Source organism: Saccopteryx leptura, chromosome 4, assembly GCF_036850995.1.
Source record: "Saccopteryx leptura isolate mSacLep1 chromosome 4, mSacLep1_pri_phased_curated, whole genome shotgun sequence".
NCBI lineage: Eukaryota > Metazoa > Chordata > Mammalia > Chiroptera > Emballonuridae > Saccopteryx > Saccopteryx leptura.
The window spans coordinates 198,164,131-198,190,787 of record NC_089506.1 but is presented as its reverse complement, the minus strand read 5'-3'; the positions used below and the strand labels follow the sequence as shown (position 1 = coordinate 198,190,787).

The 26,657-nt window shown below is 43.7% G+C and overlaps 1 protein-coding gene and 1 pseudogene across 3 annotated transcripts in view; both read left to right on the top strand.

The window, feature by feature from the left end:
* The window catches only part of CRCP (CGRP receptor component), a 59,598-nt gene extending 37,511 nt beyond the window's left edge, over positions 1–22,087 (top strand). For all 3 annotated transcript variants that reach the window (XM_066382484.1, XM_066382483.1, XM_066382481.1), the window contains 2 exons: positions 11,955–12,012; positions 17,940–22,087. In XM_066382484.1, the coding sequence (XP_066238581.1) occupies positions 11,955–12,012; positions 17,940–18,089 (208 nt within the window). In that variant the 3' untranslated portion in view covers positions 18,090–22,087. The remainder of the gene's footprint in view (positions 1–11,954; positions 12,013–17,939) is intronic.
* On the top strand, positions 7,479–8,067 carry LOC136402492 (DAZ-associated protein 2-like; annotated as a pseudogene).
* Positions 22,088–26,657: the final 4,570 nt, after the last annotated feature.

Genomic DNA, 26,657 nt, shown 5'->3' with positions numbered 1-26,657 from the left:
AGGGAAGTTTTCTGATATTAGTACTTCAAATAGGTTTTCAGTTCCTTGCTCTCCTCTCCTTCTGGTACCCCTATAATGTGAATGTTAATACTCTTGATGTTGTCCCAGGAGCCCCTTAAACTGTCCTTTTTTTAAAAATTATTTTTATTATTTACTGATTGATTTTAGAGAGAGGAGAGAGAGAAAGGCGGAGCGGATAAGGAATCAGGAAGAATCAGCTCACAGCCACCTCTCACATGTGCCTTGACTGGGCAAGCCCAGGGTGTTGAACTGGCAACCCCAGCATTCCAGGTCAACACTATCCACTGTGCCACCAGAGGTCAGGCTTATAATGTATGTATTCTGTATTTCAGTTGTACTCTTCATTTCTGACTGGTTCCTTTTTAAGGTTTCTATGACCTTTTTTTTATGCTGTTGAAATTCCTTGATCATCCTTATGTTTGAACTCTTATTGTTTTGAACTCTGTATCAGGTGGATTGCTTGCCTTCATCTCATTAGTTGTGTTTGTTTACTTTTTCTTTTAATGGAGTTTTCTCCTATTCTTTCATTTGGGGCATGATTTTTTGTCTCCATTTTGGTTGCCTACCTGTGTTTGTTTCTACACTTGGTCTTAGCCAAAAGGCTGAGATGCAACCCTGTGTTTGTTTCTATGTATGAGGTAAGATCTGTTATGTCTCCCTGTCTTGGTAGCGTGGCCTTATGTTGTAGGTGTCCTGTGGGGCCCAGTGGCACAGTCTCCCTGAGTCTTGATTACTGTTTGCAGGGTTTGATTCTCAGACCAATTAATTTGGTTGTGACTATAGTAGACAGCTATTCTGTGGAGTCTCGCTTCTGTGTAGCAGGATTCGCTTTAGTGGGGCTTTGGTGCCTTCTGTGTTTCCCTGAGTATGCTGTTTGTGGAAGTGGTTGGGTGGTGCTCTGATGTGGTCTGAAACTGGCCACCAGGTGTCTTGGTTCTGGGGCCTCTTGAGAGGTGCAGGCCAAGGTAAGCTGCTGCCTGTACCTTTCCCGGAGTCACCTGGTATAAGCTACAGTGATCTGCAGATGGTTGCTGCTTCTCCTGGGCTTAGAGTTGCCCAGGAGAGGCTAAGCTGCAAACAGGGAATGGCTGCTGCTGCTTAGTGTGGGACTTTTCCTCCTGGTCCTGGGGCTGCTTTTCAAGATATACAGGGCACACTGAGGCCAGATGCTGCGTGTTTGGGGTTTGTGAATCTTTGAGAGATTTTTAGGAAAATCTGGGGCATGAGTCAAGACAGGCTGTTTGTAAGGAAAAATCACTGAAGTGGCTTGGGTTGGCCCACATTTGGGTGAGGCGGGGCCTCAGGGAATCACCAGGACAGGGTGAAAAATGATAGCCAGGTTGATGGAGACTCAGATATGTCACTACCTAAGCTTGTGGGCTCAGCAAAGGAACAATGGCTTCTGCCAGCACTTCTGTCTGGGAGAAAGCGGCCCCTCCAGCCCTCTCCTTAAAGGAAGATGATTCATTTCCTCTCCCTGTGTTTCTAGAGCCAGTCCCTGCGGGCTATTTAAGAGGAACACCTGGGACTCCAGCAGCCTCTAGCTCAGCCATAATCCCCACTGGTTTGCATAGCCAGAAGTTATTCTTCCTGGCACTGGAACCCTGGGCTGGTGGGCCGTCCTGGTGTGGGGCTGGGACTCCTCACTCTTCAGGGGGGACCTCCACAGTGAGATATCCCTCCCAGTTTTAACTGTCACAGGTGGGTGTGGGACCAACTTGTTCCATGTCTCTGCTTCTCTTACCCGTCTTTATGTGGCTTTTTTATATTCTTAGATGTAGGACTTCTGGTCAGCTAGACCTCTGGTTGGCAAACTGCGGCTCGCAAGCCACATGCGGCTCTTTGGCCCCTTAAGTGTGGCTCTTCCACAAAATACCATGTGCGGGCGCTACCTCGATAAGGAATGTACCTACCTATATAGTTTAAGTTTAAAAAATTTGGCTCAAAAAGAAATGTCAATCGTTGTACTGTTGATATTTGGCTCTGTTGACTAATGAGTTTGCTGACCACTGAGCTAGACTTTGGGTGGTTCTTGATGATGGTTGTTCTGTAGTTTAGTTGTAATTTTGAAGTGGTCATGGAAAGAGGCAAGTACAGTGTTTCATCTACTCTGCCATCTTGACCATTAATTCTTCCACTGTTGCCCTTCTGAGTTTCAGCGTTCTCTTAATTTCTTGGCTATAGTTGCTATTTGAATTGATTAAACCAAGGTAAGCAAAATCATTAACAATTTCATGTCTACTTTTTTTTTTCTTCTATTAATAAAAAAAGTTTTTTTTCTTTACATGTCTACTTTTAATTGAATGGTTAATTCTGGAGCAGATTAATAAGTACTACTGTACATAGGTTATTCAGAAGCAAAAGCTACACGCAGTGTTTTTCTACAACCAACCACTAGAGGGGGCTGGCAGGCTTCTTTCACTGTGGCTACGGCCTGGCTCCTCCTCTGGGAGGTAGCCAACCATTACAGCCCTTCAGAATTCATTTGGCCTCTGCATAGTGATCCAGGCGGCTGCTTGCCATGGATCATCAAGACGTGGACCATCATTTGCTAGCAGTGCAGTTTGAGACAGGAATCACATTTATAACAGAAACTGCTGAAGTGCTCTTTAATTATTATACCTGATTGTCAATCAATAGAGTTTTTCTCTATTCTCTCAGGAAAAGGAGATTCAAGATAGTAGCCCTTACCTGGTCCAGTTCTAGTAGGACAAACTGGAGTTTCATTAATTTGCTTAAATCCCTCCATTACCAGAGTCCTTGAGGGAACGGTAGAAACACCATGCTTTATTTGACTTCACAGCTTTATTCAGCAACATGGTGGTACTGAGACAACTTGAATTCACTTTGATACTAGGTCACGTGTTATTTTCTCTTTAGCATGCTAATTCCTGAGATCATTTGGTTCTTTAATTATTTAGATTTTTTGCTTAGGGCATTTAGTTTTGTTTTTTTGTTTGTTTGTTTGTTTTTTCATTTTAGAAAGGAGAGAGAGAGGGGAAGAGAGAGAGAGGAGAGAGAGAAGGGGGGAGGAGCAGGAAGCATCAAGTCCCATATGTGCCTTGACCAGGCAAGCCCAGGGTTTCGAACCGGCGACCTCAGCATTTCCAGGTCGACGCTTTATCCACTGCGCCACCACAGGTCAGGCCAGGGCATTTAGTTCTTAAGAACTGTAGCCAGGCTTGTAGCCCCAGGTCTCTTCCTGAGACCGCCCCCCTAAAATATATAGCTATGACTATCAGGAATAGAGGAAAGACTTGCCTTTGAGACCCAGTTTAGGCAGGTCTGTAAATAACTTTGGGTCTCTAAAAGGGACTCTCCTGTGCACTGATTACTTTTGGGATTTGGTACCATATTTGGGACATGTATCTCTAGGGCCAGCAAAGCCCAGAGTGGCAGGGTTGTCAGATTTGCCTAGTATCTGGAGTATGGTTACTGTGTCTGCTTTCTGAGCAGGGAATCCTCCCTCCTGTCTCCCCAGTGTTCAGCAGTTGTCTCTGCCTTGAACTTCTTTTGGAAGCCTACCCTAGCCTTTTCTTTACTTTAGCCTTACATTCATTTATCTCATGCAAGCTTTGTCTCAGTCATTGAGATACAAAGAGATGAATGCGATGTAACTGCTGTGGTAGTGGGGACACAGTAGAGAGACACTGACATGTCTGAATTTGAGTATAATACTCTGTCCATAGGAGGTTACACTGGATTCAGTGTAAAGGAAGAGTCAGCCAGGTGCAGGTGAGTTAATGCTTTCTAAGTAGGAGGTTCATGATGTGCTGAAGCATGGAATCAGGAAGTAGCCTGCTGCTTTCTTGTGTAGTGTTTGCAGTTTTGTTTGCAGTAGTCCCCCCTTATCCATGGGGGATACGTTCCAGAACCCCAGTGGATGACTGAAACCACAGAGAAGACTAACTTACATAGCCTGTGTTATTTCCTATATATACATATGTAGTATAAACTTTTAACTTATAAATCAGAGGGATTAACAATAACTAATAATAAAATAGAACAATTATAACAATATACTATAATAAAAGTTATGTGAATGTAATCTCTCTCAAAATACCTTATTGTGTACTGTATGTCCACTGTGAATACACTGGACAAAGGAATGATTCATGTCCCAGGCAGGGTGGAGTGGGATGGCATATTTCATCACATACTTAGAAGGATACGCAATTTAGAACTTATAAATTGGGGTTTTTTTTTGGAATTTTCCATTTAATATTTTCAGACTAGGGTTGACTAAATGTAATTGAACCATGGAAAGCAAAACTGCAGATAAGGGGTGACTACTGTACTTGGGATATGAGTGACTAGGAAAATGAAGGCATATGAAACTAGAGCAGGCATGGCTAACATACAGCCCGCGGAAATCTGGCCCGCGTAATGAGTTTATGTGGCCCGCGATTGAATTTTTAATATTCTCCACACGACGCACTGTGGAAATGAAATAAGTGGTACTTTTAAATCATACATAAACTACGATATCTTCAGTAATCTTCAGCTCATCTTACATTTGTGAACAAACTTTTTATTTGATGAATCTAAATAAAAGTACAAGCTCAAGATTGAATGATTTACATTTGGAGGCTGTGTTAAGAATAGCTACTATGGCCCTGGCCGGTTGGCTCAGCTGTAGAGCGTCGGCCTGGCGTGCAGGGGACCCGGGTTTGATTCCTGGCCAGGGCACATAGGAGAAGCGCCCATTTGCTTCTCCAACCCCACCCCCTCCTTCCTCTCTGTCTCTCTCTTCCCCTCCCGCAGCCAAGGCTCCATTGGAACAAAGATGGCCCGGGCGCTGGGGATGGCTCCTTGGCCTCTGCCCCAGGCGCTGGAGTGGCTCTGGTCGCGGCAGAGCGACGCCCCGGAGGGGCAGAGCATCACCCCCTGGTGGGCAGAGCATCGCCCCTGGTGGGCGTGCCGGGTGGATCCCGGTCGGGCGCATGCGGGAGTCTGTCTGTCTCTCCCCGTTTCCAGCTTCAGAAAAAAAAAAAAAAAGAATAGCTACTACAAGTATAGAGCCTAATATTAAAAAAATAATAGGCGATGCAAAGCACCTTAACACGTCACATTAGTTTTTTTGTTAATTTGTTGTACTAAATTACTTACATTTATTCATAAACAAATTACATAATAAAATTTTGTTTACTTAAATGAATCATTTTTGTATTTAACATTTTTTAATTGTAATGTTTTGTCTGGCTAGTGAAAAAAGTTTTTTTTCTAATCTGGCCTGGGGGCAAAAACTGTTGGCCATTCCTGAACTAGAGAGACTTGACAAAGACCGAATTTCAGTGGGTTCTGGAAGCTGAGCCTAGGAAATTGAAGTTCATTCCAAACCCTGTGGGGACACTGTGAGGATTATAAGCAGGACAATAAGATGACCAGATCTTCATCTTATTTAAAATATACTTTATTTGTGAGAGTGAAGATAGGTTGAAAAGTGACGGAATTGAAGTGGCTTGTAGAAATAAAAGTAATCAGTAATTTTTATGACTAAATATAAAAGTGGGTGAGAGGGAAAAGTCAAAGATGACCCTCGGGCCTGACCTGTGGTGGCACAGTGGATAAAGTGTCAGTCAACCTGGAACACTGAGGACGCCAGTTCAAAAAACCCTGGGCTTCCCTAGTCAAAGCACATATGGGAGTTGATGCTTTCTGCTCCTCCCCCCTTCTCTTTCTCTCCTTTCTGAAAAATAAAGTCTTAAAAAAAAAAAAAAAAAGACCCTCAGATTTCTGTCCTGAGTGTGAGGCTCTTAATACAGTGAGAAGTACAGAGAGAGGGGTGGTTTTTGGGAGGTATAATTAGATTGCTTTGGGATGTGTTGAATTTGAAGTCTGTGAACTGTTTAAGTGGCAGTGTCCAGGTGGCAATTGGTTACAGAGGTCTGGAGCTCAACTCAATAGCATGAAAACATGAATTTCTTGGTTAAAACTTATAGTAGCAGATAAAATGATGAGTTTTGGATGAGCAACACAGTGAGGGTTAAAGATGGTACCATGGAAATGCTATAGGCAAGCAGAAGAAAACCTAGAAAGAAGTGAAAAAGAAATAGATAAGAGAATTAGGGAAGAATGGATGGTATTTAGTGGAAGCCGCAAGACTAAATAGTTTTATAGGGGGTGTGATCAGCAGTGTTAGATATCACAGAGACAGGACAGAGCAGCACAGAGAAGCACCCACTAGAGTTGTCAATGTGGAGATCACTGGGCCCTTTAGCAAAAACAGTTTTGGAGATTAGCTGAGGAAGGAGCTAAAAGTACAGTAACTTAAAAGGTGAAGGAAGAGACAGTTAAAACAGGCTTGGTTATGAAGTTGGGTGAATGTTCTCTCCCCCCCCCCCCCAGCAAAAGAAAGAAACTAGGGCCTGAGGTTTGTGTGATTGTATGAATTTACTTCAGTGTTCAGCTCCTTGGATATGGGAACAGAACTTGCTTGGTTGGTTTGACTGCAAGCCGTGTTTTTCAGGGAGCAGCTATGAATGTTTTTGTTGCTAGAAGACTTACAAGGTCCTTATTGTAACTGGGAACACTTACAGCAGTTCAGAGCCTGGCAGAATAGTGACTGTTGGATGAACAGGGTTCCATTGCTTTAATTGCTTTATAGCCAAAATGGTCATTTATTCAGCCATATTTTTTCTGTATTCCTACTCTTTCTCTAGTCTTTATATTGTTGGATAATGATGGTTAAAATAAGTAATTTTGTTTTGAGTGGGGGTTCATATTTTCCAGCCCAGTTGGGTCTTCAAAACTGCTTGATGATAGTTCTTTGTCCTCTCGCCTGATTGTCTGCAGCTTTTAGTCCTGTGACCCTGTTCACATCCAACTGCTCAGATGGTGACTTGACTTCTGCTTCACTGAGTAAACGATCTAAAATGAACTCGGTTCTCTCATTTCTCTTCAACTTGCTTTTCTTTCCACACTGGTGTCAGTAGAATATGATGAGCCCCTTCACTGAAACTTTGGACTTCTGTTTATCTGAAGGTCTTTTTCTTAGATATTTCAGCCTCTCCACATGCTTGTCTAGTTAGTTGGCAAATACGTTCCAGTCCCTTCCAGAACCTGCCCTCCTCAGGCTATAATTGTTATTTTATTATTATATTTCATTATATTATATTTTATTTTAACTTCTGTCCTGTCAAGAGGTTTTTGTTTTGTTTTTTTAACAGGGTTTTTATTTTTTATTATTATTATTTTTTACAGAGACAGAGAGAGAGTCAGAGAGAGGGATAAATAGGGACAGACAGGCAGGAACAAAGAGAGATGAGAAGCATCAAATCATTAGTTTTTCGTTGCAACACCTTAGTTGTTCATTGATTGCTTTCTCATATGTGCCTTGACCATGGGCCTTCAGCAGACCAAGTAACCCCTTGCTCAAGCCAGCGACCTTGGGTCCAAGCTGGTAAGCTTTGCTCAAACCAGTTGAGCCCATGCTCAAGCTGGCGACCTCGGGGTCTCGAACCTGTGTCCTCGGCATCTCAGTCCAACGCTCTGTCCACTGCGCCTCCACCTGGTCAGGCTCAAGAGGTTATTTTGATCTGTGATGTGACACTGAGGCAAACCGGACCCACGGCCACCATGAACAGCAAAGGTCACTATCCAACACAGCCAGCCTACCCTATACAGCCCTGTGGGAATTCAGCATACACTCAGACCTTGCTTCTTCCTAGACTTGACCCTGTTCTGATGCTCCACCGGACTCAGGCAGAGCTCTACATCTGAGCTTCGTGCACTGCTGGCCTGCCACAGTCCCCACCGTGTAAGCTGCTTTTCCTGGCCCCTCGCTGTATCTTCCCATGGTCCAGCCTGTGGCTTTGGCCTTTAGGTTTCACAATCCTCGTGGCTTATTATCCACATGGTCCCATCCAGCCACCTGGTGCAGCAGTGCCAGACTGAGAGCTGGGGCAGCATTCCTCCTCCACCACAGGCAGGATGCCTCCCAGTACCGCTCAGCTTGCAGCCATGTAGGCAGCCAGTGTCCTTGTTATTCAGTGCAAGGGAAACGTCTTCATGGATGGCTCCCATGGTGGCTGCACTGTCTGGTAAGCAACCAATGCCACTTCTGTGCCAGGAAAGACATCACGTAACTTCAGCACATCTCACAGTGTAACTGCTTTAGTCATATTATCCTGAAGTTGCTGTTTAAAGACAGGTTGGATGTCCTCTAGTGCCCAAACTTTCAGGCACTTTCAAACTTAACAAGGGACCATGTAATGGTAGGAGTACCTCCCTAAAGCATTTTGAAGTACGGCAGGTATTCTTTCATAAAATGAATAGGAAGGAAGCAGCCCTAGGGATCTTTCTTTAATTTTTCTAGAGTAATATTAATATTATATCAAACTGTTCTTTGCTTTTAAGTAAGAAGACATCAAACTAGGTTTAGAAGGAACTTTGATTGTAAAGAAATAAAGTTGCCAAATTATTCTGATTGGTCATTATTAATCTCCTTTAAGTATTTGATTTATATCAACTTGTTTAAAATAAAACATTAGTAATCTCTGCCTTTCTCTTTTCGTCTTCAGCCCAACATCCCACCCTCAACCCTAGTCGTCCATTCCCTGTCGCCAGTCTCCGTTCCATCAGTGGTGCAGGACAGAAAGCTGGTCAGACTAACTTTCTCTCTTTGCACTTCTCCCCACTTGTCATTTTTAAACTAGTCTTTCAGAAGGATCCTCTGAAATCCCCTCTGTGCCACAAGCACAGACCCCTTTACTTCTGCCTTTGTATCTCCTCAGGCAAAAGTGGAGGGTGCCTTTTCAACCCTCCTCATAGATTGTCTCTTCCTACGTGAACCAAACCCAGATTTGCTTTGTTGCCAGAAAAATTAAACTTGATTTGAACAGAGGATATAACCACACAAACAGTACTTTGCAGTACTGTTTTGAAAACATTTTGTTTCATGTATAAGGGGCATTAAGGGGGATGCCTTTCAGAAAACTGATAGAGCCAAATCAAAAGGAGTTTTCAGATCACAAATTGGTTACCATTTATTGTCAGTGCCTGATGCAGCCAGTCAGGACTCAGGAATTCCTAAGCTGGGTTAATGGGGTCATATTGTGGGTGCCTCACTACAAAATTACTTTAGGTCTGTATCATTGACTCTTACAGAAGTCCAGTGTTGTATTTTTCTCTTGGTATTGTGCTGCATTTTGGTGAATTTCTTACACTAAAAATGAAGAATAAAGGCTATTTTGAAGATTTGAATAAAGTGATGACATTGCATTACCAAGAAAAAGGTTATTTCATCCCCAATTTTTCCTCAGTCTCCACAGTCCAGTTGTCACCACAACTGTCATTCCACTGAACTACTTGCATGGGCCACCAATGCCCTCTTTTTTTGGCAAATCCAGTGACTTCTATAACTATCAGCCTCCTTTTCTCTCATCAGCATTTGACATTGTGGGAAATGCCCTCTGTTTTGAACTTTTCTTGTCTTGGTTTTCCTAACAGGGCTCTCCCAGGTTTTCTTTTTCTCTTTCCTGTCATTCTCCTTTGTTGCCTTCTTCCTGGGCCTTTAAATGGAGATGCTGTCCTGGGACTTTGCTTACTCTGTAGTTGGTCTCTGGGCTGTGATCCACTGTCATGGTTTCATTTAACTCCTTGCTAATATATCCAGCTCTGGTATTTTTCTTTAGTTTTAGACAACTAGACCTAAAACTAGACAATCTGCTCTATAGAATTCTTCTGTGTTCTAAAAGCACCATAAAGTCAAATTCAAATTTCAGTTAATATACTTTTTTCCAAACAGGCTAAAAACCTGATAGTGTAAAACTTGGATACTTTCCTTTCCTTCATCCCACCCCCACTACACCTAAGCAGTTATTAGGTCCCGTTGACTAACTGTACCTGAGGGTGACCGAGGTACCAGACTCATTGCCATCCCTGCTGCTGCCCAAGTTCACGACTTTGTCTTCTCTCAGTTTTCTCAGGTCTTCCGGAATCGCTTTGAGTATCAGCTTGAGCATGTCTGTCCTTTCCTTGGTTGCTCTCCAGTGTCTACAGAGTAACCTCCTGCCTGTTGGTAGTCAGGGCCCTTTGTAGTCTTGTCCCAGGTGACTCTCTCAACCTTGTGTCCCACAGCCTCCCTAGGAGCAATTTCCTACAGCTCCATAAATGTTTGTACTTCTGGGCATTGACTATGCTGTTCTTGTCTTGACTGCCCCTTCTGTTTATTCTTTCTGCCTAGAAAATCCTTGAGTTATGAGCTGTAGAACTTGACTCCTACTTCTTTAATAAAGAATACCATTTAGCCTGACCTGTGGTGGCGCAGTGGATAAAGCATAGACCTGGAAGCTGAGGTCGCCAGTTCAAATCCCCGGGCTTGGCTGGTCAAGGCATGTACAAGAAGCAATTGCTATGAGTTGATGCTTCCTGCTCCTCTCCCCTCTCCCTCCCTCTCCCTTTCTCCTCTCCCTAAAATCAATAAATAAAATCTTAAGAAAAAGCATGCCATTTTGGAGAAATTGCTGTGTGACAGTCACCATTATGAACATATGAATAGAATACCAGAAGCAGATAGTTATGAACATGAGCTTTGATGGTAGGGTCCTAGCTCTGCCATTTACTGGGCGTGTAACCTTGGACAAGTGATTTACCATCTCAGCATCAGTTAAGTTTATTTGTCTAATGGAAAGTAAGCAGTAAATGGTGGCTGTTGCTACTATAAATAATAAGATTTCCCCAACTGGATTGTAAGCTCTTTGAGGGCAGAAGACCATCCCTTGTCCTACTGTGTATTAACTCTTGCCTGCTTGAGTCGTTTTAGTTTACTAAGCTGAGTAACAGTCTTTTTTTGTGTGTGTGACAGACAGAGGGAAAGAGAGGGATAGATAGGGACAGACAGACAGGAGGGGAGAGAGATGAGAAGCATCAATCATCAGTTTTTTGTTGCAGCACCTTAATTGTTCATTGATTGCTTTCCCATATGTGCCTTGACTGGGGGGCTACACCAGACCTAGTGACCGCTTACTCAAGCCAGCGACCTTGGCTCAAGCTGGTGAGCCTTGCTCAAACCAGATGAGCCCGCGCTTAAGCTGGCAATCTTGGAGTTTCAAACCTGGGTCCTCTGTGTCCCAGTCTGACGCTCTATCCGCTGTGCCACCACCTGGTCAGGCCATTTAGTCTTACTCTCAAGAAGGAATTCTCAAGCAGTGACCAACCAAGATGATTTTATTAATCTTTCTATAATTTGAAATAATTATTTGTTTTTATATTTTTTCAGATAAAATTTATTAAACCTGCATCTCTGCTGTTTGCTACATTTCTTACAGTCCAAGCCTCTATACCCTGTGTAGTTCTAATACATACTTCTACCCTTGTGTGAGAGTCACTAACATGGGACTCCTGTTTCTTTTTCCAGTCTTTCATTTTACAGTTGAAGCTACGGGTCTCGTTTTATTTATTTATTTATTTTTTCTTTTTGTATTTTTCTGAAGCTGGAAACGGGGAGAGACAGTCAGACAGACTCCTGCATGCGCCCAACCGGGATCCACCCGGCACGCCCACCAGGGGGCGACGCTCTGCCCACCAGGGGGCGATGCTCTGCCCCTCCGAGGCATCGCTCTGTCATGACCAGAGCCACTCTAGTGCCTGGGGCAGAGGCCAAGGAGCCATCCCCAGCACCCGGGCCATCCTTGCTCCAATGGAGCCTCGGCTGCGGGAGGGGAAGAGAGAGACAGAGAGGAAGGAGAGGGGGAGGGGTGCAGAAGCAGATGGGCGCTTCTCCTGTGTGCCCTGGCCGGGAATTGAACCCGGGACTCCCGCACGCCAGGCCGACGCTCTACCACTGAGCCAACTGGCCAGGGCCTACGGGTCTCGTTTTAACAAGTGGTTCTCCTACTTGTTTTCTGACAAACTGCTTTCTACACAGCTTGGTAAAGAATCAAGTTCTTAGGTGAATGACTTTTAAGTGATTTTACTTTTCTTTTTGACAGAGCTGAAAAACTTCAGCTGCTGAATCACAGGCCTATGACTGCTGTGGAGATCCAGCTGGTGAGTGAGGGAGGCCTGACCGTGGTGGTGGGAGGTTTGGTTTCTGGGCATGTATGTAAAAAGGGTGGTATAAAGGCTGGCAACGGACAAACCAGGAATGGACATATCTTAAAAAGACTGTCAGACCATTTAAGTTAAAGGAAACTTTACTAATTTGATCCTCGTTAGTATAGACTTAGATAAAGTAAAAGACTAGAGGAAATTTAATTTCTTCTATGTGATTTTTTTAGCCCTTTGTCTCACCTGATGTCCCAAGAGATTCTGGCCATTGCTTCCTGTAGGGTAATTGCCAACCCAGATGTTGCATAAAAACATTAAACAACATGATGCTGGTAGAATCCATCCCCCAGACTCCTACCCTTTGGCCTGCTCTTCCTGAGTTTCTTTTCTTGGTTAATAGAGCATCTGTGCACTTTCCCACGTGCTCTCCTCCCTCACCTCCTGGCCCAGTCTCCTTGGCCAGAAACCTGGAAGTCATTCTCTTCCTTTGATCTCGTATTCAGTTAGTCCCCAGGTTCTGTTTATCTATCTCCTCATTCTCCCTGCCCCTACTGCCCTGCATTACTTTCTGTCATCATTGCTCAGCTCAGCTGTTGCAGTTTTCCTTCCCCTGCTCTCCCTGCCTCCAGTCTCTCTCCCTCCAGTCCTCCAGTCCGTCTTCACACCACTATCATAGTTGACTTTCTAAAACCACAAATTTGATTATCTTCTTTCCCTGCATAAAACTGTTTAGAGGAGCCTTGTCATTTGGAAAGTCTAAATTGCAGCCACAGCATAAAGATTCAGCATTGTGGAGGTTGGTGTAAGGAGGAGGTGAATGAAGGCCCGGGGTGCACACTGAGTGCTGGCTGTGTGGCGTGCTGTGCCGTGTCCTTCAGTTGTACAGAGCTAAGAGCATCCTGAGCACAAATACTGGGCAGGCTGTTTAACTGCCAGGAAAAACCTTTGGCTGGGGAATTAATAAAAGAATAAAACTGTTCCCAAAGTCAAATTTAGAAGTATTTAGCTCTTTGTTAAATTTTCTTTAGAGAAGTGTGGAGGAAAATGGCCCAAAATACCTATGATCTTTAGAGTTGTTTAAAAACAAATAAAAAACCCTTTCTTTAAAGGGTCATGGAATATTTAATTTTTAACTGAAACTTCCTGTCTTTGTGGTAGTTTTTCTGCCCTTCAAAATGTACTCAAAAAGTTAGGAAAATTCCTTCCATGAAGGATGTCTTTCTGTGTAACTGGCCTTTAAAGATTCCTTTTTGAACTCTCATTATTCTTATGCTCTCCAGTGTGTTGGAGATTCAACTTAGAAAAGAGAAAAACAAACAAAACAGCAAGAAACAAAGCCCTTTCCCTATGGGTTAAAGATCACGTGTCATGTCTCCTCCAACTTTAATCAGCAGCATATGTTATTCATGGCTTAATGACAGATGTAGAGGAGATGAGGAGGATTAGTGTGACCTCATCCCAGAGCCTGTGGAAAGCTCTGTCATTACTTGGTCAGATCAGCTGCTATTGAGAGTGCCTACTATGTACCAGATGTGGTACTAGGCGTTTGTGTATATCACTTTTAATGCCCTCACCGTAGTCTTGGCTAGTGAGTGGCTCATTTGGGTTTGTTTGATTCAGAAGTCTGTATTCCTCTGAGCCATGTGCTTTTGCAGGAAGATGTGTGTGGGAGCCCCTCTGATTGTTCCTTCTTTTCTCCTTTCTTTGGTAAAGATTGTGCATGTTGTTTCCCAGTACTTGGACCATTTTATATGTAGTCATGTAGTAAGGTACCTAAAAGCTGCAAAATTAATATTGATATTTTAGGAGGAAAGGTCAGGCTTTCCTGTCCTGTTCTTCCTTTGAGGAGGAGAGGGAGAAGAATGTAGGAATTTCTGGCTTGCAAGGACAATGGGTTATTTAGTTTTAACTATAGAATAAAGATTGTCTGAGGAACTTCTTTTCTCTTTCAATAAGAGACATAATTTACATACCACCGTACATTGACTTGGCTCTTTCTCCATTCCTGGAATCCTGAGAGTAATATACCTCTAGGCAAAGGAGGGGAGATAGACACTGAAAAATTTGTAAATATCTTTGATTGTGTTACCTTAAAAGTTTTAATGTTTCTATGGATTCCCTAAACAAATATTATAAGCTTGTGCCATGATGTCATGCTCCCCCCAGCCTGTATGTTATCAAAGATATATAACCAGCCACTGAGACGTATGCGGCCGGCATATTAAATAAATCTCCTCCTTTAATAAAATCCTTCAAAATTCATCTGGACTTGGTGTCTCTACATAAACCCGCGGAATTAAGGTACGGGTACTTTACAACAGTCAAGATTTTTCCCAGCCTGGGATTTGGCTGTAAAAGGTAGCAAATCATTTACCATGGCTTATAGCAGTATCTCTTCTCTCCAGAGTGGGATAAGGAATGAGGTTTTCACATAGAAAGGAAAATGCAAAGGACTTGAGACTTTCCCCATGTTAACCTTACAACCATTATGCTCTGTGGGTCCAGAAGTAATCCCAGCATCTAACATTTGTTAATATTCAGTGTTTGAGGCTGAAGCTTCTCTTTTTCAGTTATATCTCAGGCATGATTTATTGTGATTCTCTGACCCACAGGCAGCTGCCTGCTATCTGAAGAATGAGGCTCTGCCATCGCCTTTTGAGTCCTCTGGTCTGAAGCTAGGACAGTGAACCCCATGACCTCTCAGGCCACTATCATGAACAGCACTGCCATCTGTGCCTGTTATAACTTAGTGATTATAAAATGTCCTGAATTATATGTTTTATGGCTTAATGTATGTTCTCATTTGGTCCTGAATGTAGACATTACTTTCATTTTATATTAGAGAAAATTGAAATTTACAGGTGTTATGTGAACTGTTCTGGATCAAATAGCAAACAGTGTCAGTGACTATTAGATTTTGAGATGCTTGAGAAAAGTAGAAGGTTAGGTCTGGCAGCTTAAAATGAGAAACAACCATATTCTGTAGTTTGACAGCACCTGAGTGTTGATATAATCTTTGTATATGATTAAAAATATTTATCATTTATGTTGGCCCATCTGCAAATACTTTGGATTTTTAAATTTCATTTGTCTTTATAGTCTAAACAACTTGAAACCTTTGGTGTCAGAATGTTGAGATGTTGCTTATATATTGGAAAGAAAAAATGGAGAATAAGATAGTTACTGTCTTTTAGCCTAGTGATCTAAGGTGTTAGGAAGTTTGGTTTCTGAATGTTTGTTTATGTATATTTCATTTTGCTTAATGCAGTGTGGATTTTCTTTCTGTGACTTGGAATCTTGGGTTGAAAAGAAAAGTTCTGACTATAATTATCCCTGAAGGTTGTGTGCTAATCATAGCTGCTCTTAGCAAATTTGTCAAAATAGAAAGCTCATCAGTCCTTTTGCCAAGAACACACCTCACTAACACCTAATCTTGGTGTTGCATCTGCCAAACCCAGAGATTGGGATGCACAAAAGTGACCTATTGAATTTCTCTCTGTGTAGTTTTCTAAGAAGGAGAGCCTCTTAGAGGTCATATAACCAAACCCTTTTTACACCAGGACTGTAGTCTGCCATACAGTATCTCAGAGAGGAAATGATAGAAACCTCTTAGTACAGGGCATGGTGTTCTAGAAAGAACTGGGATGCAAAGTCAAAAGACCTTACCCCTACTTGCTCCGAGACCCAGGTCAAGTTTCCTTATAACGCTGAACCTCCGCTTATCTGTAAATTGTCCTGACTTTATGTGCAGCGTTCTTGAGAAGCTCTGGTGGCAGGGATTCTGGGGAAGCAACTCATAAACTGAGAAGCATTGTACAAATACTGGTGGGAGGTCATCACTGCTCTGATGATGGTTCAGATCTCCTTCACTCTCTTTCCTGAGGCAGGAAATAGGTCATCATAACTGCATATGCTATAGTTATTCATACACTTGGAGACATTCATCTCTCAAATGGAGATCATTTTAGGATTAAATCAGATTGAATATATTCTTCCTTCCACTTCATTCTTTGGAGGCAGTCTCTGTTAGATTACTGCCTTTTACAGACCCTAATTTTGCATTTCTGATTTTTAAAATGGGCTTTTGGGGATTATTTCTTGTTCTGTGGAGAAATTGTATTTTATTGAGCCTTAAAACCTTTAGAAAATGGACATTTTATTTCACAGCATGATGGGAAGTAGCTTCATTAGTTCATTCAGGATCTTCCCACCCTGGCCAGTTGGCTCAGCGGTAGAGCATCGTCCTGGTGTGTGGATGTTCTGGGTTCAAGTCCCAGTCAGGGCACAGAGGGGAAGCTACCATTGCTTCTCCACCCCTTCCTCATTCTCTCTCTCTCTCTTTTTCCCTCCTCCCTTTCCCACAGCCATGGCCCGATTGGTTCAAGAGCATCGGCCCTGGGTGCTGAGGATGTCTCAGGGGAGCCTCTGCCTCAGGGGCTGAAAATAGCTCGGTTGTGAGCATGGCCCCAGCTGGGAAGAGCATTGGCCCCAGACGGGGCTTCTGGGTGGATCCCAGTCGGGGTGCACGTGGGAATTTGTCTATCTCCCCTCCTCTCATTTAGAAAAGAAGAAAAAAAAAAGTAAGGCAGTAGACTGATTTCAGGATTGTAAGCCTAGCTTGTCATCTTTCTTAAATCTGCCGTAATATCTTTCTAGAATTCCTTTTGGTCTTAGTTGCCAGATGTCAGTGATTGCTATAGAAAAGGCCCTGAGCACTTTGCTGAAAAAGCTGTTTGGAGTAGATGGCTGTTGCCAGCAAGTGAGTGTGTTAAAACAACCTGACTGCCTGCAGCTTTTAAAAGGGGGCTGACTATATATTATTATGTTTGTACTCATTAACATAGTGAGAATTAAAGGGGAGGCTTCAAAGAATGTCTCATGCTTGTGGATATCATCTGTGTGCTCAGATTTGCAGGCTGTTGTCAGAAGCCAGGCTGTAAGTGGATCTTTGATGAGCAGTGTGGGCTTGTTTTCCAGCTGTCACTTATCAGATTCCTGTTCTGCATTCTCAGGAGGTGACTGAGGCCAAGCAGTGTGTGTGAGAGTTCGGGAGGCCTGGCTTGGATTCTAGATTTGCCTCTGGCCAGGATTGCTCTGAGGGTTGAAAGAAATAATAGATGTAAAGTGTAAGGTGCAGCGCCAGGCACATAAGCTCCCCAAAGAGCTGTTATTAGTGATGGAGTTAATGAGGATTACAAAAGATATAGAAACCATTTGGCACATAGTGGGCAGTCACAGTTGGGTTGTTGATACAGTTCATAAGTTATAGATGAGCTTGTGAAATAACAAAACTATATAAAGCGCCATTTTACTCCCCAGAGGTGAGTTTTCTTTGCATATATCAGTGGTCCCCAACCCCCGGGCTGCGGACCGGTACCGGTCTGTGGGCCATTTGGTACCAGTCCACAGAGAAAGAATAAATAACTTACATTATTTTCGTTTTATTTATATTTAAGTCTGAACGATGTTTTATTTTTAAAAAATGACCAGATTCCCTCTGTTACATCCGTCTGAGACTCACTCTTGACGCTTGTCTCGGTCACATGATACATTTATCCGTCCCACCCTAAAGGCCAGTCCGTGAAAATATTTTCTGACATTAAACCAGTCTGTGGCCCAAAAAAGGTTGGGGACCACTGGCATATACAACATATTCATGTGTAGATAGGAATAGCACTGTTAGGGTTTTCTTTTTCTTTAAAGAAAAATGCTAATTAACCTACAACTCCCTTTTTTCACTGACCCATTTTGAGCAGTCAACTGGCTCACCCTGAAATTTGAGGTGGCTTCTTCCTCCTGTGGAGCCAAGATGGAGAGGACCCAGAGAGCTGAGCTCCTCTGTGAGGCTGGGCTGGGACTGGGGACAACGGGGTGGCCCAGCCTACGGCTAGTTTGTAACCCCTGGAGGGTTTTCTTTCCTCCTGCAGATAGTGGAAGAGAGTGAAGAGCGGCTCACAGAGGAGCAGATGGAAGAGCTCCTTCACACCGTCACCAGCATCCTGCCTGCAGAGCCCGACGCTGAGCCGAAGACCGATCCCAACCTTGATGCCACAATGGATGAGGAGGACCCAGCGTAGCAGAGCACAGCTGGTCCAAGCGTCTCATGGAGTTGAAAGGCCCAGCAGCCGTTTTTCAGACATAGAGAATTGTTTAGGTTTACCCTCTACCCCAACAGACCTCTGATTTCATGGTTAGTTGGGTAAAACACACAAAAAATAAGCCTTTCTCAAAAATAAACTGAAAAGAAAGGCAGCCTCCAGGAGGAAACACGGTGAAGGTTCTCAGGGCAGAGAGCTAAAGCAGGGAGGACAGAGTCACAGAGAACAGTGAGGTGGGACCCTCTAGTGAAAATATTTCTTCTGTGGTTTTTGCCACAGTTGTAGAAAGTCCTTTACACACAGTTAGTAAAATACTTGTGTTGCCTTTGATGGGCTGTGTCCTACTACTTAGTTTCATCTTTTTCCCTAGGTCCTAGGAACTTCCCAAGCAGGGGCCCAGTGCTACTGGGATGAGAACGGAGTTATGAGAATCCAATTTGATGCCTAAAACCTCCAGAGCAACTCTTGGTTAAAAATGAGCCACCGAACTTGGCTCACCTTAGAGGAATCTTTTTCTCAAGAATAGCGGAGATAAGAAAGAACAGGTCTGGCCAACCCTTCATCAGGTCTAGAGGCCCTTTTCTTCCGAATGCATGGCTCTTGTGTACCAGCTCACTATTTAGTCCTATATGCTTGGGCACAACTCACTCCAATTTAAAAGAGGCACTTCAGACTGAATGCTGGCAACACAAATGCACTGTTGGTTGCTTTTCTGACTATGCTCAGTTTCTTTCTTGCTTTAGTTAGGTGCCTCCTGTTGAGATCTGGTGAACTTCATTTGCACAAGGGGCAAATAAATTATTTGCATTTTTTAAAAGGGCACAATTATGTACCTCTTTCATAGACAGAATATGTAAAAATCTGAGGTTGATTAATAAGAATTTGAATTTGTTGGCTGATGCCGGATTATTCTAGCTTTTTAAAATTTAAAATTTGCCTGACCAGGCGGTGGCACAGTGGATAGAGCGTCGGACTGGGATGCCGAGGACACAGGTTTCAGACCCCAAGGTTACCAGCTTGAGCGCAGGCTCATCTGGTTTGAGCAAAAGCTCACCAGCTTGAACCCAAGGTCGCTGGCTTGAGCAAGGGGTTACTCAGTCTGCTGAAGGCCCGCGGTCAAGGCTCATATGAGAAAGCAATCAATGAACAACTAAGGTGTAACAATGAAAAACTGATGATTGATGCTTCTCATCTCTCTCCGTTCCTGTCTGTATGTCCCTATCTATCCCTCTGACTATCTCTTGTCTCTGTAAAAAAAATAAATAAAATAAAATAAAATTTAAGATTTGAAGATAACTACCATGTGAAGAGCTTATTAATATTCAAGCACTAGAGAGTTTAGTAGCTCCAGATATGTGGTTGCCTTTGTGTCCCATTAGAGCCCAAGCTCTACGTCGCTCTACGTCGATCAGGCGTCCCTGATTCCACTTCCCCGTGCAGTGGGACACTCTGCTGCATATCAGTAGGGCTGGCAGCCTCTTCGAGACTACTCATGAGGCGGCTATAAGGATGCTACTTATGAGTGCTGACACTAACTAATTGCCACCAGAGGAAAGACACGAGACCGACACACAAGTTAGTTACAAGAATCACACAATTTATTATTCTCAAATCCTTTCGACATGCCTGGGTACAGTTGAAGGGGGCCCCTCGACGTGCTCCTCTTGGCTGTCTATGGTCAGAGTGGCGTGGAGACAGTCCAGGTTCACGTTGGAGTCTGGGTGACTACCGCAGCAGGGGGCCCCTCAGCTTTAGTACTTTTTCTGGCCAACGCCTTCTAACAGGTGTCAATCTACAGAATTATCACCTCAAACCACTTTTTTTGGGAGTTCCTCGCAGGAAGCCCTTTTTATGTTAATATACTGAACCGTGACATCAAGCCACTTTTAGGATGTTCCTAGGGAAGCTTCTTGTTTATGTTAACTTACAGATTTATGACATCAAGCCACTTCTTATCTATGTATAACTTCACACACACACTAACTGGGCCCTGCTTAAAAGTCATAGTCTGTTTATCATATTTGTACATGCTATATTCGTATCCAGGCTGCATAACTTTATTTAATTTCCTTAATTGATTTTAATATTATATCAATTACTTTTATATATCTTCCATATTTTTCTATATTTCTATATATTTAATTACTATAACCTTATATTACTGCAGCACTTTGGTCCTGGGAATATTGGAAAAATCTAATTTCTCTCCCTCTGCTCTCTGTTTGGGGCAGAAAATGTCCATAGACATTAATTTTCCAAGTTGGCACTCATTTTGTTGTAAGATTACATATTTTCAATGCTGCTAATTGGATTACTCCTCACTCCCTTGTGATTTCCAGGTTCTCATTTCCTCTGCCTCCTCCCCTCTCCCGATTGTAATCATGTCAGTCAACCTTACCATCTAAGCATCAAGGGAGATCTGATTCCGGGCAACAGTGCCATTAACAGGACAGTTATTTTTAATCTTTCTTGAGTACTGGGGATTTTACCAGAGGCTGTTGATTTACTAATCAAGGCATACGTGTTGTTTCATCTGAACCCCGAATGTGTGAGATTCTTTTGCTTGGTGGATTTAGGGCTTAATCGATTTAATAATAAACTTTCCAGGTAACTGCTAATTTGCCGGGGGTGGGGTGGGGTGGTGTTGTTGTTTTTTTTATTGTTTTGTTTTGAGAGAGGCAGGGAGAAAGAGAGACAGGAACATCAAGGTGTTCCTGTATGTGACCGGACAATTGAACTGGCAACCTCTGCTCTGCGACAACACTTGTGTCATTTTTGTAAATATTTTTGAAGAGTTTGTTTTGCCACGGATAGAAAGAGATCGAGTGAAATCTGACTTAAAGTTTAAAATGTATGATTTTTTTTTTAAGATTTTATTTACTAGTTTTTAGAAGAGCAAGAGAAAGGCGATGGGGTGAGAGGGGGCAGGAAGCACGAACTCATAGTTGCTTCTCATATGTGCCTTGACCGGGCAAGCCTGGGCTTTCGATCCAGCAACCTCAGTGTTCCAGGTGGATACTGTGCCACCACAGGTCAGGCAATATGTGAGATTGTTTTTTATAATGAAATCACTTAGATCTAAATTCTATGTTGGATTTCAGGAAGATTCATAGTTTCTGTATTTGGGATCTGAACATGTGGTAGGCAGACAGACAGACATGAGCAGAGTAAGCACTACAGGCCAGGCACAGAAAGTCTCCAAAGCAGAAAGCCTCAGGGGCCTAGCAACGGGCAAAACTGGGACAACCAGGATCTTGCCCCCAGGGTAACCTTTCCTCCACTAGCATATTGCTGGTCATACGGTTTAGACCCTCCTGATTTCATATCGTTGGTCCTGTGGTTAGGACCCTTCCTTCTCAGGCATAGTGCTACTCAGGCAAGTCAGACCCCGTTAGAGGGGGAACAAACGGGGACTGGAGAACAGCCCTGAACCTTCAGGACCCCGGGACAGTGAGGTTCTGATGGCATACATCAGGGCCTCAGTTGTGTTTCAGCTCCAGGGCCAGAATAGCAGCAAAACCAGACCAGCAATGCCACAGCTGACCTCAGGACCAGCTGGGTCAACCAGTGACCCCCTGCCCTGACACCAACCAATCAGTGGAGACCACAACCCTAAAAGGACACAGCTGGAGAGCTGATGAATATTCTATTGAGATCCTCTCCTGGGACCGTCCCTAAGATTGCCACCCTTAGCATGTAGGACTCAGGTGCTCTCCTAGGGACACACATGTGCCTCTCCCCTCCTCCTCCTCCTCCTCCTCCTCCCTTCCCCCACCCATGTGCATTTTCCTTACCTCTTATTCTTCTAAATTCTAAGGGATCCCAGGGGACTTACAACCAGGGGAACAGAGGGCACTGGCAACTTGTCTTGGGCTCACCCCCCTGAACCTGTCTTTAAGCCCTCGTTTTCTTTGCTGGCTCAGTCCCTTCTGAGTGTGTTTCTGCACAGCTAATAAATTCTTGCTTTACTTGCTGCACTTTGTCTCATGACTGAATTCTTTCCTGCAAGAAGACAATCGCGGTCTTGTTTTGCTGGCAACAAATGTCCCCTGAGTTTCTGATTAAAGGTGCAGGCTTTAGAATACTTATCTTTCACCAGAAACATATTCTGTGTAATAGTCCTGTCACATTAATATTAAACATTTTAGAAATAAAAAGTCATAATTTACACAAGAAACTCAACCAGGATCATCTGGGAAGGGAACTGGGGAACTTGGGTGTCAAAAATCCAAACCTGTAAGAATTTTTTACGAGTTTAAGCCAAACTGTTGAAAATTGCTGGGAAGCAAAGTCTCAATGGGTTGGGAAAGTGCTCTGGAAAATGGTTTCACCATTTATTTTATACATGAGCATCAGAGGGGAAGAAGTAAGGGAGTTACATGAAATTGATTGGTGATAGATTATGGAGGTGAGAGAAAAGTGGTGAAACCTCAGGGATTGGAGAAAAAGTAAAAAGGTACATACTGAATGTTGGGCAAACAAGTTTGTAACACGTTTTTTAGGTTTGCTCACTTGTATTGGGGCAGCACCATGTGTATATGTATAGTCTATGGAAGGCTAGTGGGTGCTTGCCCTCAGGGTGGCACATTGCAAATGGGGAGGGGCGATTGTTTGCCCCAGAAGGGATATCCCCCCGCCCCCTGCTGTGTGGCTGGAGAGTGCTGAGGCTGGTGGCGGGGAGGAGGCTATGAGTCTGGGAGAGTGAAGAATGAGTCTGGTGAGTCCTGAGTGCTTTTGGGGCTTGGGAGCCCTGAGTGAAAGGGAATCGGTCTTCCCTACCTGTTTGCTCGTCCTCCGTTAAGAGACTCTAATAAACGGAATGGCCCACCATTTTCTGGCTCCACGGTTCCTTTGCCATCTGCCCAAATCCAATGTGAACCTGCATCTCTGCATGGCCATGGCAGGGGCCACTGGCCTTACACTGAAACTTCTACATAAGCAGGTATAAGATAGTTAATAACATGATAATAACAACTATGAGGAGGTTTGTTGGTTGCTGCTCTGGTGGGATGCTTGGGGTGGGCAGGTAAAGAAGATTTACCCACAGGTTATCAGGTACTTTATTGCAGGTGCAAAAGGTAACATAACAGACAAGCTAGACTAAGGTAAGCATTGGCCTTTGTTAGAGAAAAATACCTCCGTAGGACATGACTACCCACCGTGAACTGCTTTTAGGTAGAAAGTTTTTTTTTTTCTTTTTCTTTTCTTTTTCTGAAGCCGGAAACGGGGAGAGACAGCCAGACAGACTCCCACATGCGCCCGACCGGGATCCACCCGGCATGCCCACCAGGGGGCGACGCTCTGCCCCTCCGGGGCGTCGCTCTGCCGCAACCAGAGCCACTCCAGCGCCTGGGGCAGAGGCCAAGGAGCCATCCCCAGCACCCGGGCCATCCCTGCTCCAATGGAGCCTCGCTGCGGGAGGTGAAGAGAGAGACAGAGAGGAAGGAGAGGGGGAGGGGTGGAGAAGCAAATGGGCGCCTCCCCTGTGTGCCCCAGCCGGGAATCGAACCCGGGACTCCCGCACGCCAGGACGACGCTCCACCATCAAGCCAACCGGCCAGGGCCTTTTAGGTAGAAAGTTTTAATCTGAGACCATCCTGTGTGGTTACTTTAGGTCTCTGAGTCTGCAAGACAGTGGTGCAGGCTTTCCCCGAGTTTGTCTGGTTCAGCATGTGGCTCCTTTTTCATCCACATGGGAGACTTGCTATTCATTTTATATCCTATATGGTTTGTTTTTGACCATGTGATTGTTTTAGTATTTAAAAAGAAAAGTATGTTCATTTGCATGTTGTTCTTGGCCTCTGTAAAAGTTACTGAATGTGTAGTTAGTTGACAGTTAAATCTTGTCCCAAACATGGAGTCTGAAGCCCAGTTGGGTCACTAGTAGAGGCAGCACTGAGGGAAGCTGGGACAGGCTCTGCAGGTTGGCAAGAAGAAATTTTTGAGAAGTCCTAATTAATTACAGTGGGCCAGAAAATAGGAAAGAGAAGGGAGGTTTGTCAGCTAATAGAGCTGAGGGCCAAAACCAACAAAACTGTTCATCTTCCTGAATGTATGTTGAAATGTTGGATCAACTTTCAAGCTAATTTTTCAGCTCTTGTCTAGAGAGAATAGAAGACTACCACACACACACCACCACATCTTGTTTACACATGAACTTTCCAGGCTATTTCCCACAACCAGTCCAAAAGCAGTAAGTACTACTTTTTCTTACAGACTGTGCACCTCTACCAGAACTTCTCCAGGCTGTAGCCAATGTAAATTCTTTGAAAACAAGTCTTTCTTCCCCAAACTTATTGTATTAAAAAAAACGGTCAGCCCTCAGACATTGGACATGTTTGTCTGTCTTCATCTAGCCCTGTGCTAGTCATTTAGACCAGTGGTTTTCAACCTTTTTATACTTGAGGACCAGTGAAAATAGAATTATTTTGGGGACCGCTAAAGCAGAAATCACCCTAAGCATAAGCAAATTGAACTAAGATCACTGGGTCTATAATCTTCATACAATATCAGGGTGGTTAACTCTCGTGGACTGGCACCAGAGTGCAGACCCATGGGTGAAAACTTGTTTAGATTGCATGCCCAAGGACATGGTGCTTTTTCTGGTTAGTATTTTTGGCTCAATAAACCCTTTCAGAAAAACTTTTGGCCTCAAAGGTTATTTTTTCCCCCCTTCTTTTCCAAATGAGAGGAGGAGAGATAGACTCCTGCATGCTCCTCGACCAGGATCCACATGGCACCCTGTCTGGGGCTGATGCTCTGCCCATCGGGGACATGCTCACAACCAAGCTATTTTTAGCACCTGAAGTGGAGGCTCCACGGAGCCATCCTCAGTGCCTAGGGCTGATGCATTTGAGCCAATCGAGCCATGGCAATGGAAGAGGAGGAGAGAGAGAGAAACAGATGGTCACTTCCCCTGTGTGCCCTGACTGGGAATCAAACCCAAGACATCCACACGCCAGGCCCACAATCTACTACAGAGCCAATGGGCGAGGACATCAAAGGTTATTTTTAACAAACGTATTAGGAAGATAAGGTTTTGAGAATTAATGCCAGCATCTGGCCCAATGACTGTGTTATTTGACTTTTATAAGCCTTCAATTCTTTCCTTCCTAACTTCTTTCTTTCTTTCCTTTCTTTTCTTTCTTTCTTTCTTTCTTTCTTTCTTTCTTTCTTTCTTTCTTTCTTTCTTTCTTTCTTTCTTTCTTTCTTTCTTTCTTTCTTTCTTTCTTTCCCTTCCTTCCTTCCTTCCTTCCTTCCTTCCTTCCTTCCTTCCTTCCTTCCTTCCTTCCTTCCTTCCTTCCTTCCTCTTTCTCTGTTTCTTTCTCTCTCTCTGTTTCTTTCTTTGCTTTGCTTTCTTTCTTTTCTTAGTTGACAGGTGGGGAAGCAGAGAGACAGACTCCTGCATATGCCCTGACCAGGATCTACCCGGCAAACCCCCTATGGGGGCATGGGAGGGGAGTGGTCTGCCCATTTGGAGCCACTGCTTCATTGCTTGGCAACTGAGCTATTTTAGTGCCTGAGGCAAGGCCATGAAGCTATCTTCAGCAGCCAGGGCCAACTCGTTCTAATCAAGCCATGGCTGCATTAGGAGGGGAAGAGATAAAGAGAGAGAAAAGTGAGAGGGGGAAGGGTAGAGAAGCAAGCAGATGGTCACTTCTTCTGTGTGCCCTGAACAGGAATTAAACCTAGGACTTACACACACAGGGCTGATGCTTTACCACTGAGTTAACAGACCAGGACTTGCTTGCTTTTAAAGTGAAGTTCTAGTTTCTAAAAAAAAAATTTTAAATTGATATTCGTGAAAGAGGAAGGGAGGGAGAGAGAGAGACAGGAACATATCTATATATGCCCTGACTGGGGATCAAAGCAACAAACTCTGTGCTTCAGAATGATGCTCTAACCAACTGAGCCATCCAGCCAGGGCCTAACACAGATTTTTTAGTTATCTGCCAGGAGGGAACTACTGAGCTCTTTAAAATTAAATTGACTCCCAGTTAGATTTTACCCAAATATTAACTTGCCTTTTTTTGCTTAAGTTACAGTATGACTTCCCATTTATTCAGGGCTCATGAAGGAATGGGTACCACTTCCCTAATGAATCATCATGTAATAATACCAGTTCTCAAGAACTTGTACCCTAGTCACAGGTGAATAAATTAATGCTCCAGTACATTCTTCACTAAGTCCATTTTCTTCCCTGAGACAAATTTAACGCTGTTCATGTCAATTGATTACTTCTCAGTAAACTATAAATTGGATCACATACTCTGAAGAGTCATCAACCTTATTTAATTACACAATGAACAAAGGAGATAAAAGGAAGCAAAACGACCTAGATATCCTTTTATATATCTTAAAAGTTAAGATATTATTTAGCCTGACCAGGCGTTGGCACAGTGGATAGAGCGTCAGACTGGGATGCATAGGACCCAGGTTCGAGACCCCGAGGTCGCCAGCTTGAGCGCAGGCTTATCTGGCTTGAGCAAAAAAAAAAAAAAAAAAGCCCACCAGCTTGATCCCAAGATCGCTGGCTCCAGCAAGGGG